The following is a 13,619-nucleotide window of genomic DNA, read 5'->3' as shown; positions in this document are numbered from 1 at the left end:
GAGCTGGTTCATTAACCCAATTTGTAAACTGGGACCCAACTGGGGACACTGGGGCGGCGGTGCATCCCTACCCCTCCGCTGCTCCGTTTCTATGGCGATGCTAAAAAATAGTGCTTGGGCGGTGACTGCGGGGAGGCTCCTAAGAGAGGTGAACCCCCACATTTCCAGCCGGGCTGGGGCCTCCCTGGGGGGACTGCGGGTGTGGGCACCTCTGGAAAAGGGCTCTGGGCACGATGGAGCTGGGCAGAAATTCCCCTTTTTTCTCTTAAACCCTAAAATCCCAACTTTTTTTTCCCCCAAATAGCCAATCCATCCCATTTTTGGCAGGTGCAGTGGGACCGCCCCCCCCTGCAGCTCCACAACAGCCCACGCAAGGGGGGATTTCTCTGGAACCCCCACTCTGGAAATAATGCAAATTTACGAAAATATCTCTTTTTTTTTTTTTTTTTTTTTTTTTTTCCCTTAAAACCAAACTACTGAGTGGGGCAGTTCCATCCCCCCGTGGCGGGGGGGGCAGCAGGGACCCGCTCTGCAAGCGTTGACCCAAGTGACGGTCGCCAGTCGCAATAATATCGTAGAAACAGTAAACTAATTTATTAATCCTTTTGCTATGTACAAGTTTAATGGAGAAATCTTTGTATGAAACAATTAAAAAGAACAAGATCTTGGAATTTTTTTTTTTGCTATTTTTTTTTCCGTAGGGGTTATTATATTATTATTAATTTATTTTTTTTTTTTTTTTTTACAAACGGTGAAGGGCAGCGCTGCGGGTGAGACCCGGGCGAAGAAGTCGCTCCTGGGATATGCTTTTTTTTTTTTTTTTTTTTTTTGGGTAGCAAATTAGGCGGAATCAGCCGTATCCCGTTGTCCTCCTGGGAATGACACGGAAAAATCCGTATCCTGGCACGGGGACTGCGACGTGATGCATGCGGGGGGGGGGGCTGCAAGGAAAACGGGCGCGTGGTTTGTATTGCTGAGCAAAGAAGTCAACCCTGGAGGCGTTACAAAACTTCAGGGAAAAGAGTTAAAAAAAAAAAAAAAAGGAAAAGAGGAAAAAAAGAATTGAAAAAGGGGAAAAAATTAAAAATAAACGTTTTCAGGTGGTTTCTGGGCGCTGGGGTGGGGGCCGGTGGTGGTGGCTGTTGGGTTGGGTGCGTGGGGACGGAGCCACGGTGGGACGTGACCCCTCGGCATCCTCCATCCCAAAAATTGGAAATAAATCCCGTGGGAAGCCGAAAGCCCCGGCCGGGGGATGCCGAGCGCTGCCGGGGAAGGCACTGGGAATGTGGGGTGGGGGCTGAATTTCCGCTGGATCCAAGGTGGCTTGTTCGCAGTGGCCAACCCAAAAAAAAAAAAAAAAAAAAAAAAAAAATCCAATTTTTTTGCGAAAATCCCTTTTTTTTTCCTTATTTTGTTTTGAATTTCCACCCGCTCCCCCACAGTCCTCTCCCCCCGCCCCCTCCCCGCGGCATCTCTCTCCCGTCGCCGGCGGAGGACGAAATTCGTCGGGTCCTGGTTTAAATCTGGCTTTAGTGAGTGAAGAGCAAAGTGATTTCTGAACGCGTGCGAGTCTGAAGCGCTTTGGGGTCCGTCAGAGAGAGGATGGAGGCTGCTGGGGTGGACAGGAGCAGGGTTAAGTTTGCCTGTGCCTGGCGGAAGGTGCTGGGATGCGGTGCCGGAACGCTATAAAAAAATAAAAATAAAAAAATAGAGAAAAGAAAGAAAAAGAAAAAGAAGAAAATAAAGAGAAAAAAGAAAAAAAAAAAAAAAGGAAAAAAAAAAAGCAGCTGAGCCGAGAGCGGAGGGAGCGGGGGGAGCGGGGGGCTCTCTCCCAGGGGCTGCGGGGCCGGGGGTGCATCCCCTAATTTAGAGAGATGCCACCCGGGGCAAAAAAAAGGAAAAAGAACCAAAAAAAAAGGGGAAAAAAGTTTAAAATTCTCCCAAATTGTACATTGGGGGATGGGTGGTCCCGGCAGCTGCAGGGTGGGGGGGTTGGGGGCTCCGAGCATCCCGGCGTGGAGCCGGTGGTGGCGGGGGGCAGGGGGGGCGGGGGGGGGGACGGTGGTCCCCGGGGAGCGGCAGCACGGGGTTAACCCGCTGCTCGATTTGGTGATGTGAAGCTGGAGCGTTTTGGGGAGGAATTATTTCATTTCTAAAAGGAGAAGGTTTTTTAAAAAAATTTAAAATAATAAATTATTTTAATGTATTTTAATGTATTTTAACTTATTTTAATTTATTTTAATTCATTTTGATTTATTTCGATTTAATTTTTAAATTTTAAAATTTTACTTTTTTTAATTTTAAATTTTTTTTCTTTACTTTTTTTTTTTCTTTTTGGGGGAAGGGCTTCAAACCTATTTGGTGTCGAGGACAACCCCCCCTTTGCCCATCGTCCCTGGCAGGGGGGGCGCTGACAGCAAAGGGCCTTTCCCCGAGCACCCTCTGGATGCCGAGATGCCGCCGGCCGCCCTCAGCATCCCTCCCTGGTCTCCAATTCGGCATTTTTCAAGCCATTTCCGAATTTTTTTTTTTTTTTGCCCCCTTTTTAATGGGCACCTATGGACATGCGGTGTAGAGGGGTAGAGGGTTGACTTTTTTGGCCATGGCGGACCTAGCCGGGCGGCGCGGGTCTCCGTTAGATCTCGTTGTGCTCGCTGATGCCGCCGGCAATGTCGTACTCACTGGAGCGGGGCGACATGCCCAGGTACTGCTTCAGGAACTCGCTAAACCTCTTCTGGTTGTTCCACTTCCTCGCCGACTTGCGGACCCCGATGAAGCCCCCGTATCGCTTCTGCACCCCCCTGGCCGTCGGCGCCGGCCTCGAGCCGCGCGTCCCCCGCGGGAAGCTGCCGAGTCGTCGGGAAATGTCCTCGGGTGGTTGCGGGAAGGCGCCCGGCGCCGCTTCGACGCCTTCGTCTTCGTCTTCCCGTTGGCGCAGCAGCTCGCTTACCTGCAGCGGGCTCACCGGCCCCGCCGCCACCACCGCGCCGTGCCAGGGATCGCTGGCGGCCTGGAGGTCACGGGGCCGCGGGGCGGCTCGGCCGGCGGCGGCGGCACACAGCTCCCAGGTGGCCCGCGGCACGGCTTCGCCTTCGCACTCCAGGATGCAGACCTACGCGGGAGACACGGGGTTGGGCCTCAGGTGGGTTTTGGGCCCCCACCACAGGACTGTGGGACACCAGTGCTCGGCCAACCCCCCACTTCCAGCCCGTTCAGCAATGAAATGTTGGGAGACACCCATGGAAAGGTGCCAGCAGCTCGTCAGCCCTTGCCTGGCCTCATTTGGCAAGATGTCCCCTCCCAAAACCCCATCCTGGACTCCCAGAGGCGGTGGAGATGCTGAGGAGCCATGGCAGCTGCGCAACATCCCTCTCCCAACCCTCCCTAGACAAGCTCTGGACATGCTCCACACTTCCCCGTTGGCATCCATGCTCCCATCCCTCCACCCCGTGCTCCGTGCTGCTGGGTCCTTCAGCTGAGCCCAAAAAAATCACCAAGTCGTGGGACAGCGGAGGTGGGAAGAGCCCACGGCATGTCCTGGTGCCTGGGGTTGTTCCTCCCCAGGGGTAGGACTTTGCTTTTCTCCTTGCTGAACTCCGTGAGGTTCCTACCAGCCCATTTCTCCAGCCTGGCAAGGTTGCTCTGGATGGCAGGATGACCCTGTGGGCTACCACCCACACCTTCCAAGTCTGCATCATCTGCTAATTGCTGAGGGTGCGTGTGCCACATCATCCCGGCCGTTAATGAAGATGTCAAGGTCCTCCAGGTTTCAGTCCACCTCACTGCCCATTTATCTACCCTGCGCTTCAGCGGCTTGTCTACAAGGACGTCATGGGAGACAATGTCAAAGCCTGATGAAAGTCAGGACAAGCTGGATGTCTCGCTGCAGGAAGCTATCAGGTTGGTCAAGCGTGATTTCCCCTTCATAAATCCGTGCTGGCTGCTCCCGATGACCTTCTTGTCCTTCGTACGTTTGGAAACGCTTTGCAGGAGGCTGTGCTCCACCACCTCCCCCAGCATCGAGGTGAGGCCGACCAGCCCATAGTGTCCTGGCCTTCGTCAAAGACATGTGTGACATCTGCCTCCTCCCAGCCCCCAGGAACCCGCCCCGATCACCATGGCCCTCCAAAGGCCATCAAGAGCCACCTCATGAAGAGGTGCCAACAGGCTTTCTCAGCACCCATGGGTGCATCCCACTGCATTTGTGTCTCATCCCTCTCCAAGAGGCCTCATCCACCAAGGCAGGACACAGACCCGGCTGTGGGGCGGTAGCCCAAGTGGGCTGGTACCACCAAAACCAGCGCCCAGGGGAAACCATCCATGAGAATATGGTAGAAGAACCAAACTAAATAAAGGCCTAAAGAAACCAGGGCCAGAGGGCCCAGAAGGGAAGAATTGTCTTCCCTCGCCTTGGAGTGTTTCCATCCTGACGTTATCTTCGTGGTGGGCTCTTTTACATGTTTAACACCAACTGGGGGACCTCATGTTGAAGCACGTTGGCGTTTCTCATTGCTACAAGCCATCTGCAAGACCAAAACCCTTGTGAAGACCCTCTTCACCATGGGTTCATTAACTTCACCAGGTGAGAGGTGCTACAAGTCCCAACGTGGTGTCTCAGGGCTGCAGCTCAAGCATGTGGCTCTACAGCAACTGGCTATTTCCATCCCCAAGGGCAGCCAGGTTCTTCAGACAAAAAGTCAAAAGAAAAATAGTTGTCCCAAAGTGAGGTGATGATGAGGGTCTTGTATGCCAGAACACCTACAAGGGTCCTGGTGGAGACACCAAGGGCATCCTGTGCTGAGCTAAGATCCTGTCCCAGCATCTTCAAGGCTTTGGCAGGGTCTATGGCTGATGGACGGTGTCCTGACAGTGTCCCGTGCTGGAGTTGAAAGGTGGTGGATCACATGGAGGTAACAGCTCTGATGAGTACCAGCTAATAGGCTTCAAGAGGAACTACCCCAGGCCTCAGGCTGAAGACCATCAGTGGTCCTATCACTCACCCACAAAACAGCCCCATGAACATCCCAGGGTCCTTGGCCATCACGCTGTGGTCTGATTTCACATGGAAATGGCTTCTGCTTGCGGTGTTTTGGGAGTCCTCCGCAAACACCAGCCAATGCTCCTCCACGTCCAGTGCCAAAACTACTTGGGGAGGCTCCTTCCGATCTTCAGTTGGCGTTAACGGTGCCACCGTGGGTTTGCGCCGTCCCTAGATGACTCTGGGGACCAGGACGTAGGTGATTCATCCACATCTTGAAGACCAATCTCCATCAGCTGGTCCCTGTCCTGCCCTGGCAGCTGCGATGCTGGTGCAGGCGTGTCTGTAACTTCAGCATCTCCTGTTTCTACCTCTGAAGGATGGATCAGCCACGTCGCTGATGGGACTTCCTTGGCTGTTGCTTTGTAAATGGTGGGATGCTGTATCAAATCCCACCTCGATGCTTCTTCCAGCTGAAACTGAGCCTCAGAAGACCCCGTGTTCCTCTGCTCCTGGTTCAAACCACTCTTGCTTTGAGATACAACCTTGCACGGGACCCGTGAGCCACCAACCAGCTCATCTCTCCATCCTGCTGGCCGGGGAAGACAGAGCAAAATTGAGCTCCAGAAGCAGGACCCTGCAGAGACGCTGCTGCCCTCAGACTGCAAAACAACATTTTGGGGCAAAACCAGGGCGATCATGCCCCAAAACTCGGTGACAGCGATGTGTGATTGCAGGAAGCTTTGCCAGGAAAGGGGTGGCACTGGGTGGCTCCAGCATCTCCACGCTGCCCTGGAAGTCAGTGGACCCCCTGGTTTTGGGGGGATATTTCCCAGCCCTGGGGCCTTCCCGAGCTGCCGGCTCCTTTGGGGTGGATGTCTCAACCCACCGTGATTTATCATTGCTAATAAGTAGGCGAGCAGGTGGGGGGGGATGATGGATAATCCCCGGGAGGTGAAGGGGGAACGGGAGGGAAAGAAATGCTGCCGGCCAGGGCACGGCCACGGCTCAGCGGAGGGGAAAAGAAAGGATTAGGGGCTGGAAAAAACCCAAAAATGCTATTTAATGGCTCTTTCCATTCAGTGTTGGAGGCAAATCAAGAGGGCGAGAGCGGCTGTGGGGTGCCCGCTGCCTGGTCCCCCAAAACACCCGTTCGCCAGCCATCTGCAAAGCTGGTCCCATCCTGATGGGGCTCAGAGGGGGGTTTTGGTGGCTCCTTGGAAGATGGGGTGGGGGTCTGGGGGGGTCCAGGGTTGGTGTAGGTGAGGATAATGATTCCACAAGCCATGGGGGCAGGAAAGTTGGGCATGCCTGGGGTCTTGGGACCCTCCTTGGGCCATCACAGCCTTGTCCCCACCACTCCCAGCAGCTGATTTGGGGTCTGCATCCTCCCTCAGGACCATCTTGTCCAATGGTGTCCCCGAGGGGGTGTCCAAGGAGGAGGGACAGTGACAGCAAGTGTCACCTTCCCCTCAGGGTTTGGCAATGACTGGCAGTCAAAGCTCCCCCAGACCCAAACCCCACCCCTGGCACAGGGAGGAGGGTGCCCATCCAGTGTGTGTGGGGGTGCAGCTGGCACAGCACCCATAGGTGCTACCCCCAGGGGTGCTGCGCGTGGTGGGGGGACAAGCCAGCAGGCAGAGGGACTTACAAGGACATCGAAGCTGTCCCGGTAGAGGTGGCGGTCGCAGCGCAGACAGTCCCCCCGGCAGTCGCCCCGTGCCCGGGCGAAGAGGCAGAGCAGCAGCAGGTCCCAGAGCACAGCCCTCATGGTGGCACCGGCAGCGGCTGTGGCGCGGGAGAGAGAAAACTTGTCAAGCCAGGACGGCACCAGCACCGCCGAGCCCTGCACCTGCACCGAAATGTGCCCATTCTCAGCCTGTCCTCCCTCACCCCTCCCCAGACATGCGTGTTCTCAGTCTCCCTGCCAAAATTATCCTTTTGGGAAAGGAGCCTGGCTGCCTCCTCATCCTCAAAACAGATCCTGAGTATCCCGGCTTCATTTTTTCCAGGCTATCTCATGGCACGAGTCCCAGCCAGGGCTTATTTTAGCAGGTGGACGTGGTGGGGCGGCACGTCCCTGGCTGTCCCCTGAGCAGGACACTCCTTATCCGAGCATCACTTGAGCTGGGAGAGGATGTCCTGCTCTGGTTTCCCCTCCTGGCCGTTTTTGGGGTGCTGCCGCCCCTGTCCCTATCTTGGGAAGGTTCAGCCGTCGCTGCCTGGGGATTGCCGGGATCTGAGCCTGCCCAGCATGGAGCAGCAAAGCCAATTCCTAAAGAAACCCTCATGTCCTGTCTGGCTTTGCCGACATCAGATGCGGGCGGCTATTAAGTGACATGACCAAGGCCGTGTGCTTCTCTCCCAGTTCCTGGAGATTTAGCCTGATGCATCCAGGACTCATCTGGATCATTTAGGTCATCTGCAAACAGGAGGGTTGGTCCTCCTGACTCCCCACTCGCCCTCATCCCACCAGGAAAAGGTATCTGACATCCTCATGCTCCGTGGGAGTGGGTTCTGGTGCTGCATGGCACCAGGTTCATAAGCCAGTGAGGGGATGAGATGGAGGTGATGGAGAGGAGCAGGATGGGGACGTGAAGGTTGGTGCTACCCTTGGTGGCGCCGAGGTCCCTCCATGCCAGAGCAGCACCCAGAAAGCCCCGTACCAAGATACTTGGAGGCAAGGAAGACCTCGGTGACGGCTTTGCAACCCGTGTGTTGCTCCAGCAGCATTTCAGGCTGCTTTTGGGGGGGTTGAGCTCTTGGGCAGGGGTTCCCCATTTATTTCCCACCTCACCAAGGTGGGGGGACACCCCCACTCCTTGAAATGGAAGCAGAGCATCCTTTGGGGTCCCCAACCGGCATCACGGTCACCTTTCGTCCCTGCCAGTCGGGCAGTGACACAGAGCCTGGCGGCTCCCAGTTGTCATTTGCTGGAGGGTACGAGGGGAAGCTGATAAGGAGCGGGAATTAAGGCTTAATCTTCGTCGAGTCTCATTAAAATTGGCTGGCAGTGTGAGTCAGAGGCTTGACAGAAAGCTCCCGGGAGGGAGCAAACCCTCCCAAAAAATCACTCAGCCCCAAAATGGGGTTCAGCAGAGCCAGGGAGAGGGCTGAAACCCACCCCCAGCCCTGTCCCCATGTCCCCAGGAGCCATCAAGTCCCATGTCCTGGGAAAAGCAGGTCACATCTGGCTGCGGAAGAGGCGCCGAGATTACGGCTCGGCTTTTCTTCCCGGTTAATTGAAAGATGCTATCGGGCACGCGGGATGCGGTTCCCTGCCGGCATCACCGGCATCACCGGCTGGGGCAGGGATGGGAAAGAGGGAAACGACCCCCCCCTTGGTGCATCGGTGCACCCCTCCCCCCCAATTAAATCAGCCCATTAAAAGGGAAGGAGCGAGTGTGGTGGATATTTTTCTTGCTTCTGCCCGTGGGTGTTTGGGGCGAGGGGGGGGTGGCAGGGTTATGGGGTAGTGATGGCACGAAGCCCCTTCCTGAGTTTCACAGCCACAGACCCATGAGAAAAAGAGGGGTGCCTTTTTTCCCGTTTTTTCCCATTTTTTCCCTTTTCACCATTTTTTTCCCAATTTTTTCCGTTTTCCCCCATTTCTTCAGAGTTTTCCCCCTTTTTTCCCATTTTTTCATATTTTTTCCCATTTTTTCCTCTGGGAAAACTGAACCTGTGCCCTATTTCTAAACGGATGCACCAGCCAGACCCACTGCCCTCATGCCTGGGGATGCCATTGACCCCGGCAAAGGATGTGACAGCTCCGGCGGCATACCACAGCCACCCCCGTGGCTCCTCAGACACTGTGGCTGCTCCTGGGCATGAACCTTCCTCTTCCTTCCCCAAAAATAAACCTATCTGACCCGGGAGGGGTGTGGGGTGTGTCGGGATACAGCCACTCCATCTCACAAAACAGCTTTGGGACCCCCCCAGCTGCTATTGGGCTGCCCCAAGGGTGCGTCTTCCGGAGTTTTCAATCCAGTTACCAATTATCCTCATTAATATTGGGGGGAAAAAAAAGAGGTTTTTCTAGAAATCCAGCCTGCAGTTCAGATAACGGCGGGGTCTGGTTATCCATCAGGACAAGCGGCTTTTATTTATTGCTCCGGGTGGGATGATGTGGGTGATGCAGCCCTATAAAAGGGCTGATGCGGGGGGCAGCGGGAAGGATGTGGGACGTGAATAACCCGAGGAGAAGAAGTAGAAGGGGAAGCAGGTGCTTGCTGAGATGGGTTTTATTCGCTTGATTTGATGCGATTTGGGGTTGGGAGCTCGCGGGCAGCACTGGGGAGATGCTCCCTGCCTCTCCCCAGGGATGCTTCATCCCCTCTTCACATGGGAGATGCTAACAGCAGGGATTATCCTGGCAGCGGGATCACCATCCTTCCCCAAACACCTTAACAAGGGTTTAAATGCAGCGATGCTCTCGCTTTCCCATGTCAGGATCAGTCCCGCCACGTGAGGAGCACATTCAGGAGCTCCTCTCTTCCCACGCCCGGAGCAAAACCAGCCCCAATTCATTTTTTACCTGCTAATTCCCCCAGTGCCCAAAGCCAAGGCCCGATCTCGAGGGCAAGAGAGATGCCACCGGGCAGGATCCAGCCCCGCTGGGAGCCAGCATTGAAGGAGTCAAAGCTTTTTCCAGTTGAAAAAGCACAATATTGTCCAACAGTGTCCCCCACTGGCACTGGCTAAAACACTTCCCCGGCTCCCCAAAACCTGGCAATGCCGCACAGCTTTGTGCCGGGTGAATTTCTGGGGGGAATTTAGGGAGAATCGGAGGGATTTGGGAGTGTGCGTGAGGGGATTGGCTGCAGATGCCCAGCGCTCACCAGAAAAATAAACCTTTCCTTTTGTCGATCCCCCTCAATCAGGTAATTGGCCATAATTGGCCGAAATTAGATGCCGCGGCGCGACTATAAACACAGATGTGGGCTTGAGAGACTGAGAAAGGCTGTTTAGAGGTAAAAAAGCTCAGGAAGAACATTTCTCCCCACATCCCCATGTCTCAGCCATTCATTCCTGCTTTTTGGGGGGGGACTAAAAAAAATCAAAGCAACAAAAGGACCCTCTATTTTCCTCCTTTTTGAGCTTTTTGGAAGGGAAAAAGGGGTTGCTTGCAAGCTGGGGATCTCCCGGAGCATCCCGCAGTGCCCCTGGTGAAGTCCTGGCTAGAAAAAAAAGGGGCAGAAATACTGAATGGGGAAAGTCGTGGTACGACGGCTCCCAAAAAAAATCCCCTAAAAAATCCAACCCAGCCCGGAGGAACCCACCATCACCCCGTGGGCTTCCCCCTGGCTTCGCGCAGGCGGCCCGCGACGACTCTTGTTGCATCCCTCCAGCTCCACTCCGGTTGATTTTGGGGCTGGATGGTGAAGCTGAAACTTTTCCTCTCTTGGGATAGAGGAGATAGATTTCTCCCTCCGGGAAGATATTTCGTTTAACCCTTAGCAGGGAGGGGAATATCTATCTGTGAATCCAAGCTGGACGGACCATCCTCGGACAAAAAAACCCAGCCAAGCCCCCCTAGGATGGAGAATTAAAGCAGATTTCCTACCTGCGGGTGTGCTGTCGGCTGCCGGCTCCTCTGATCTGTGACTCCTCCGGCGCCTGTACCACGGTGGTATATATAGACGGTGTACACACGCATCCCCACACCTCCCTCCCCGAACACGTGCGTCGCTGAGCCCACCCCCGGGGGCTGCCGGCGGAGGGATGCGCCAGCCAGCAGCTGGGGACCGGGGATGTGCATCCTTCCCCCCCCTCCTGCAGCCCTCATCCCTTCCTCCTCCTCCTCCCCAAACCTAAGGGGGCAACCCCGAAAGAGGTGAGGGGATGCCGGCCTCGTGGGTAGCCAAAGGTGCTGTGTCTCCCAGCAGCCTGGGGATGGTGGGGTTGGGATGGAGGCCGGGGGGGTTGCGAAGCTGCTGCTCAGTGGCCCCCATGTGCCCTGGTCCAGATCTGGGGGGTTACAAGGAGCTGAAGGCACCAGCAGCTGGGTGAGCCCCAAAATCACCCCCCAGACCACCAGGGCAGCCCCCAGCCCTTCCCAGGGGGGCTCTTTTCCCCACCTCAGACCTCAGGAGGAGGAGAAGGGGGGGTCCCCAACCCCGTTACCAATCCTCTCCGGCACGGCTGCGGCAACACCGCGCGGCTACCGAACGCGTCGTGCATCGATGGCAAGCGTGCGGGTGGGAATAATTGATTTCAGGCTCAGCGGATGATGGAGGGGGGGAGCAGAAAATTCCAACTTTACATTTCATGGCTGATGGAAACGCCCGGAGAGCCAGACGCAGCCGCGTGCCGGCACCTCACGAAGCGGAGAGCTGGATTTGGCCACTCCGGCATCAGGGATAGATGCTGCCTTTGGTTTGGAAAGGCCAAACCGGTCTCGACCTTCAACGGTTTCTCCTGCAAACCAGCATCACCCTATTTTTTTCCCCATTTAGGTGACCTGCAGCAGTAACGCTCTTTCCCGCCGGCACAGAGCCAGGACCCCCCCAAGCATCTCTCCCCGCCCCACCTCGGCAATTAAATAATAAAATCTGCCGCGGCTCTGTGATCCTATCTTGGTAATTTCTTGTAACGACTCCCTAGGAAGGGCTGGAGATCGGAGCGAAACACTTTTCAGTTCGGCTACAGCTATTAAATAGTTGCGTTTAATGCCCCCGGGTGAGACCTCTGATGCGTTGGCACTTGGGCAGACATTAAAAAAATTCTAGAAATTGATGAAAATGCCAAAAAGTGGTGAAACGGCATTGGAGGAGTGGTTGGAGGGGACCTGCCCAGTGCTGGGGGCAAGATGTGAGCCTGGATTTGGGGTGGTTTAGGGGAAAATAGGGCTGGTGAGCGATGCTGGGCTGGCCCCACAGGAAACCTGGGGCAAAGTGGTTCCCCATCAGGATCCCAGGCGAGTGCTGGAGATAGGGATGCTGATTTTTAAAAAATATATATATGTTTTATATTTATCTTTTAAAATATGTTTTACATAGATCTATTGCTTCAGTCTTTCCTTAACCACTTGTTTTTTCATTAAGGACATATTCTCTGGCTTTTATGCAAAGCCAAGCAGCAGCTGAGCCGGAGTGAGAAAGCTTCATGCTTCTTTTGTCCTCTCCTGGGGTAATTTTACAAGCTCTCAGGGCTGCTGTTCCCTCCTCAGCCCCCCAAAATATTAATTTCTTGGTGTTTATTGAAGTGCCGTAGCCTCTTCTCCCCTAACCCGGCCACTCTGCCTCCGCCACCCCTTGTTTGAGCCGGTGATGATGATGCTATTGAGCTGGCAGGAGCAGGAGGCAGCAAATGACATCGGGGTGACGTCGTTTACAGTCTTGCTAATTAACGGGGGGGGGGGGGGGGGGGATGATTGACAGCTGAGGTGCCCAAAGCCAGCACACTAGGCAGGAGAAATGCCCATTTTTGCAGCGTTTCCGGGTTTTTCCAGGTCTGTGTGGGTACCGGCAGCTAAACTCCCATCATCAGTACTGGGGAGGGAACAGGTTTGGGATCTGGGGGTGATTCGCCCCTTGTAAAATTAGGATAGGAAATACAGATATTTTTTTTTTTAAGGTTTTTGGGCATTTCTCTTTCAAAGTTGGGTCCGATGGAGCGCTCTCCTCTGCAGTTTAAGGGGGGGATGAGCATCCCTGGTGAGGCAGAGCAGGACGATTCGAAGTGACAGGCAATTAGCAGCGAAAAGCAACGATCCTTTTCAGAAAGAGGACATAAAGCAGATGGGATCTGGCGCAAGGGAAACATGGAGAGGATTTGAAAGCTGCCTGGAGAACGCAGGAGCTGGAAAACTCGGGAGCTGGGAAGTTGTGTTGTTTCCCTGGTCTCTTGGATCCCTTAAATGTTGCAGCTGGAGGGGCTGAGGACATACCCAAGCCTGTGTGATGCCTCCCATGATGCTGCCTGATTATTTTCCTAATTAACTCTGGGCAGCCGTCCCCTCCCTCAAGACAAACATATACCCGAGCATCACCTCCTCTCCCAGCCCCTGCTCGGGTACCACCGCCCGGGAGGTGATTTTCCAGGAGTGTTTCAAGAATCAGGTGCTCGATGCCAGGGCCGCATCCTGCTCACAGGCAGCCTCGGTGAGACACTTTAATAAGATGCTTAAAGGGCTTCATTTCACTGAATTTGGGGTTGAAAAATGCCAGCAGCAGGGTAATGTTGATTTACTCCCATCGGCAATGATGGGGGGCTTTGAGCTCTAACCCTGGTGGGGCGAGGATGAGCGTGATGAAGGCTCAAGTCATTTCTGTGCCCCTAATTGCTGGGCATGATGGGAACCTGTTTGCATTCTTCACTGTTGATAAACCTTAACTGAGGCTCCGGGCCACACGTGGGGACCGCTGGAAGCGCTGCCGAGGGTTGCCTGGAGACCTTCCTACACCAAGCAGGGGTACAGGCAGGCGGCAAACCCCAAATTTAAATGCAGGGAGCGTAAAGCAGCTCTTTGCCAAGCCATAGGGATGAGGCGTGTGTGGGGTACCCTCTGGCTCCATCACCGGCGATGGGTGCTGCGGGTAATATTGCAGCTGGGCTGGAGCTGATTCCATTCACCGGGTGGGAAAATCAACCACTTTTCACTCAGGTTGGTTTTCTACCACTTTAGTGAGTTGGATGA

The 13,619-nt window shown here is 54.7% G+C and overlaps 1 protein-coding gene across 3 annotated transcripts; it reads right to left on the bottom strand.

Annotated features, from left to right (window-relative positions):
* Window positions 1–572: 572 nt before the first annotated feature.
* Window positions 573–11,278, bottom strand: PNOC (prepronociceptin). Of its 3 annotated transcripts, none has more exons than XM_074820330.1 (5): window positions 11,244–11,278; window positions 10,545–10,597; window positions 6,630–6,766; window positions 2,683–3,112; window positions 573–1,683 (listed from the first exon to the last, which is right to left on the bottom strand). In XM_074820330.1, coding segments are annotated over exons 1-5 (672 nt in total). In that variant the 5' UTR covers window positions 11,246–11,278; the 3' UTR covers window positions 573–1,633. The 3 variants fall into 3 exon arrangements, with proteins under 3 accessions (XP_074676431.1, XP_074676432.1, XP_074676433.1); XM_074820332.1 differs by having other exon boundaries at window positions 1,626–1,683; window positions 2,612–3,112; XM_074820331.1 differs by having other exon boundaries at window positions 573–3,112.
* Between the last annotated feature and the right edge of the window lie 2,341 nt (window positions 11,279–13,619).

This window comes from Strix aluco, chromosome 3 (genome assembly GCF_031877795.1).
Source record: "Strix aluco isolate bStrAlu1 chromosome 3, bStrAlu1.hap1, whole genome shotgun sequence".
In the NCBI taxonomy this organism is placed as follows: domain Eukaryota; kingdom Metazoa; phylum Chordata; class Aves; order Strigiformes; family Strigidae; genus Strix; species Strix aluco.
Note: the sequence above shows the minus strand (reverse complement) of the source record. Positions and strands in the feature narration are given on the sequence as shown.

Coding starts and splice junctions, on each gene's coding strand:
- PNOC (XM_074820330.1), bottom strand. Junction 6,767..10,544: donor AGCCGACAGCACACCCGCAG/GTAGGAAATCTG, acceptor CCCGCGCCACAG/CCGCTGCCGGTGCCACCATG. Junction 1,684..2,682: donor GGGCATGTCGCCCCGCTCCA/GTGAGTACGACA, acceptor ATTTTTTTATAG/CGTTCCGGCACCGCATCCCA.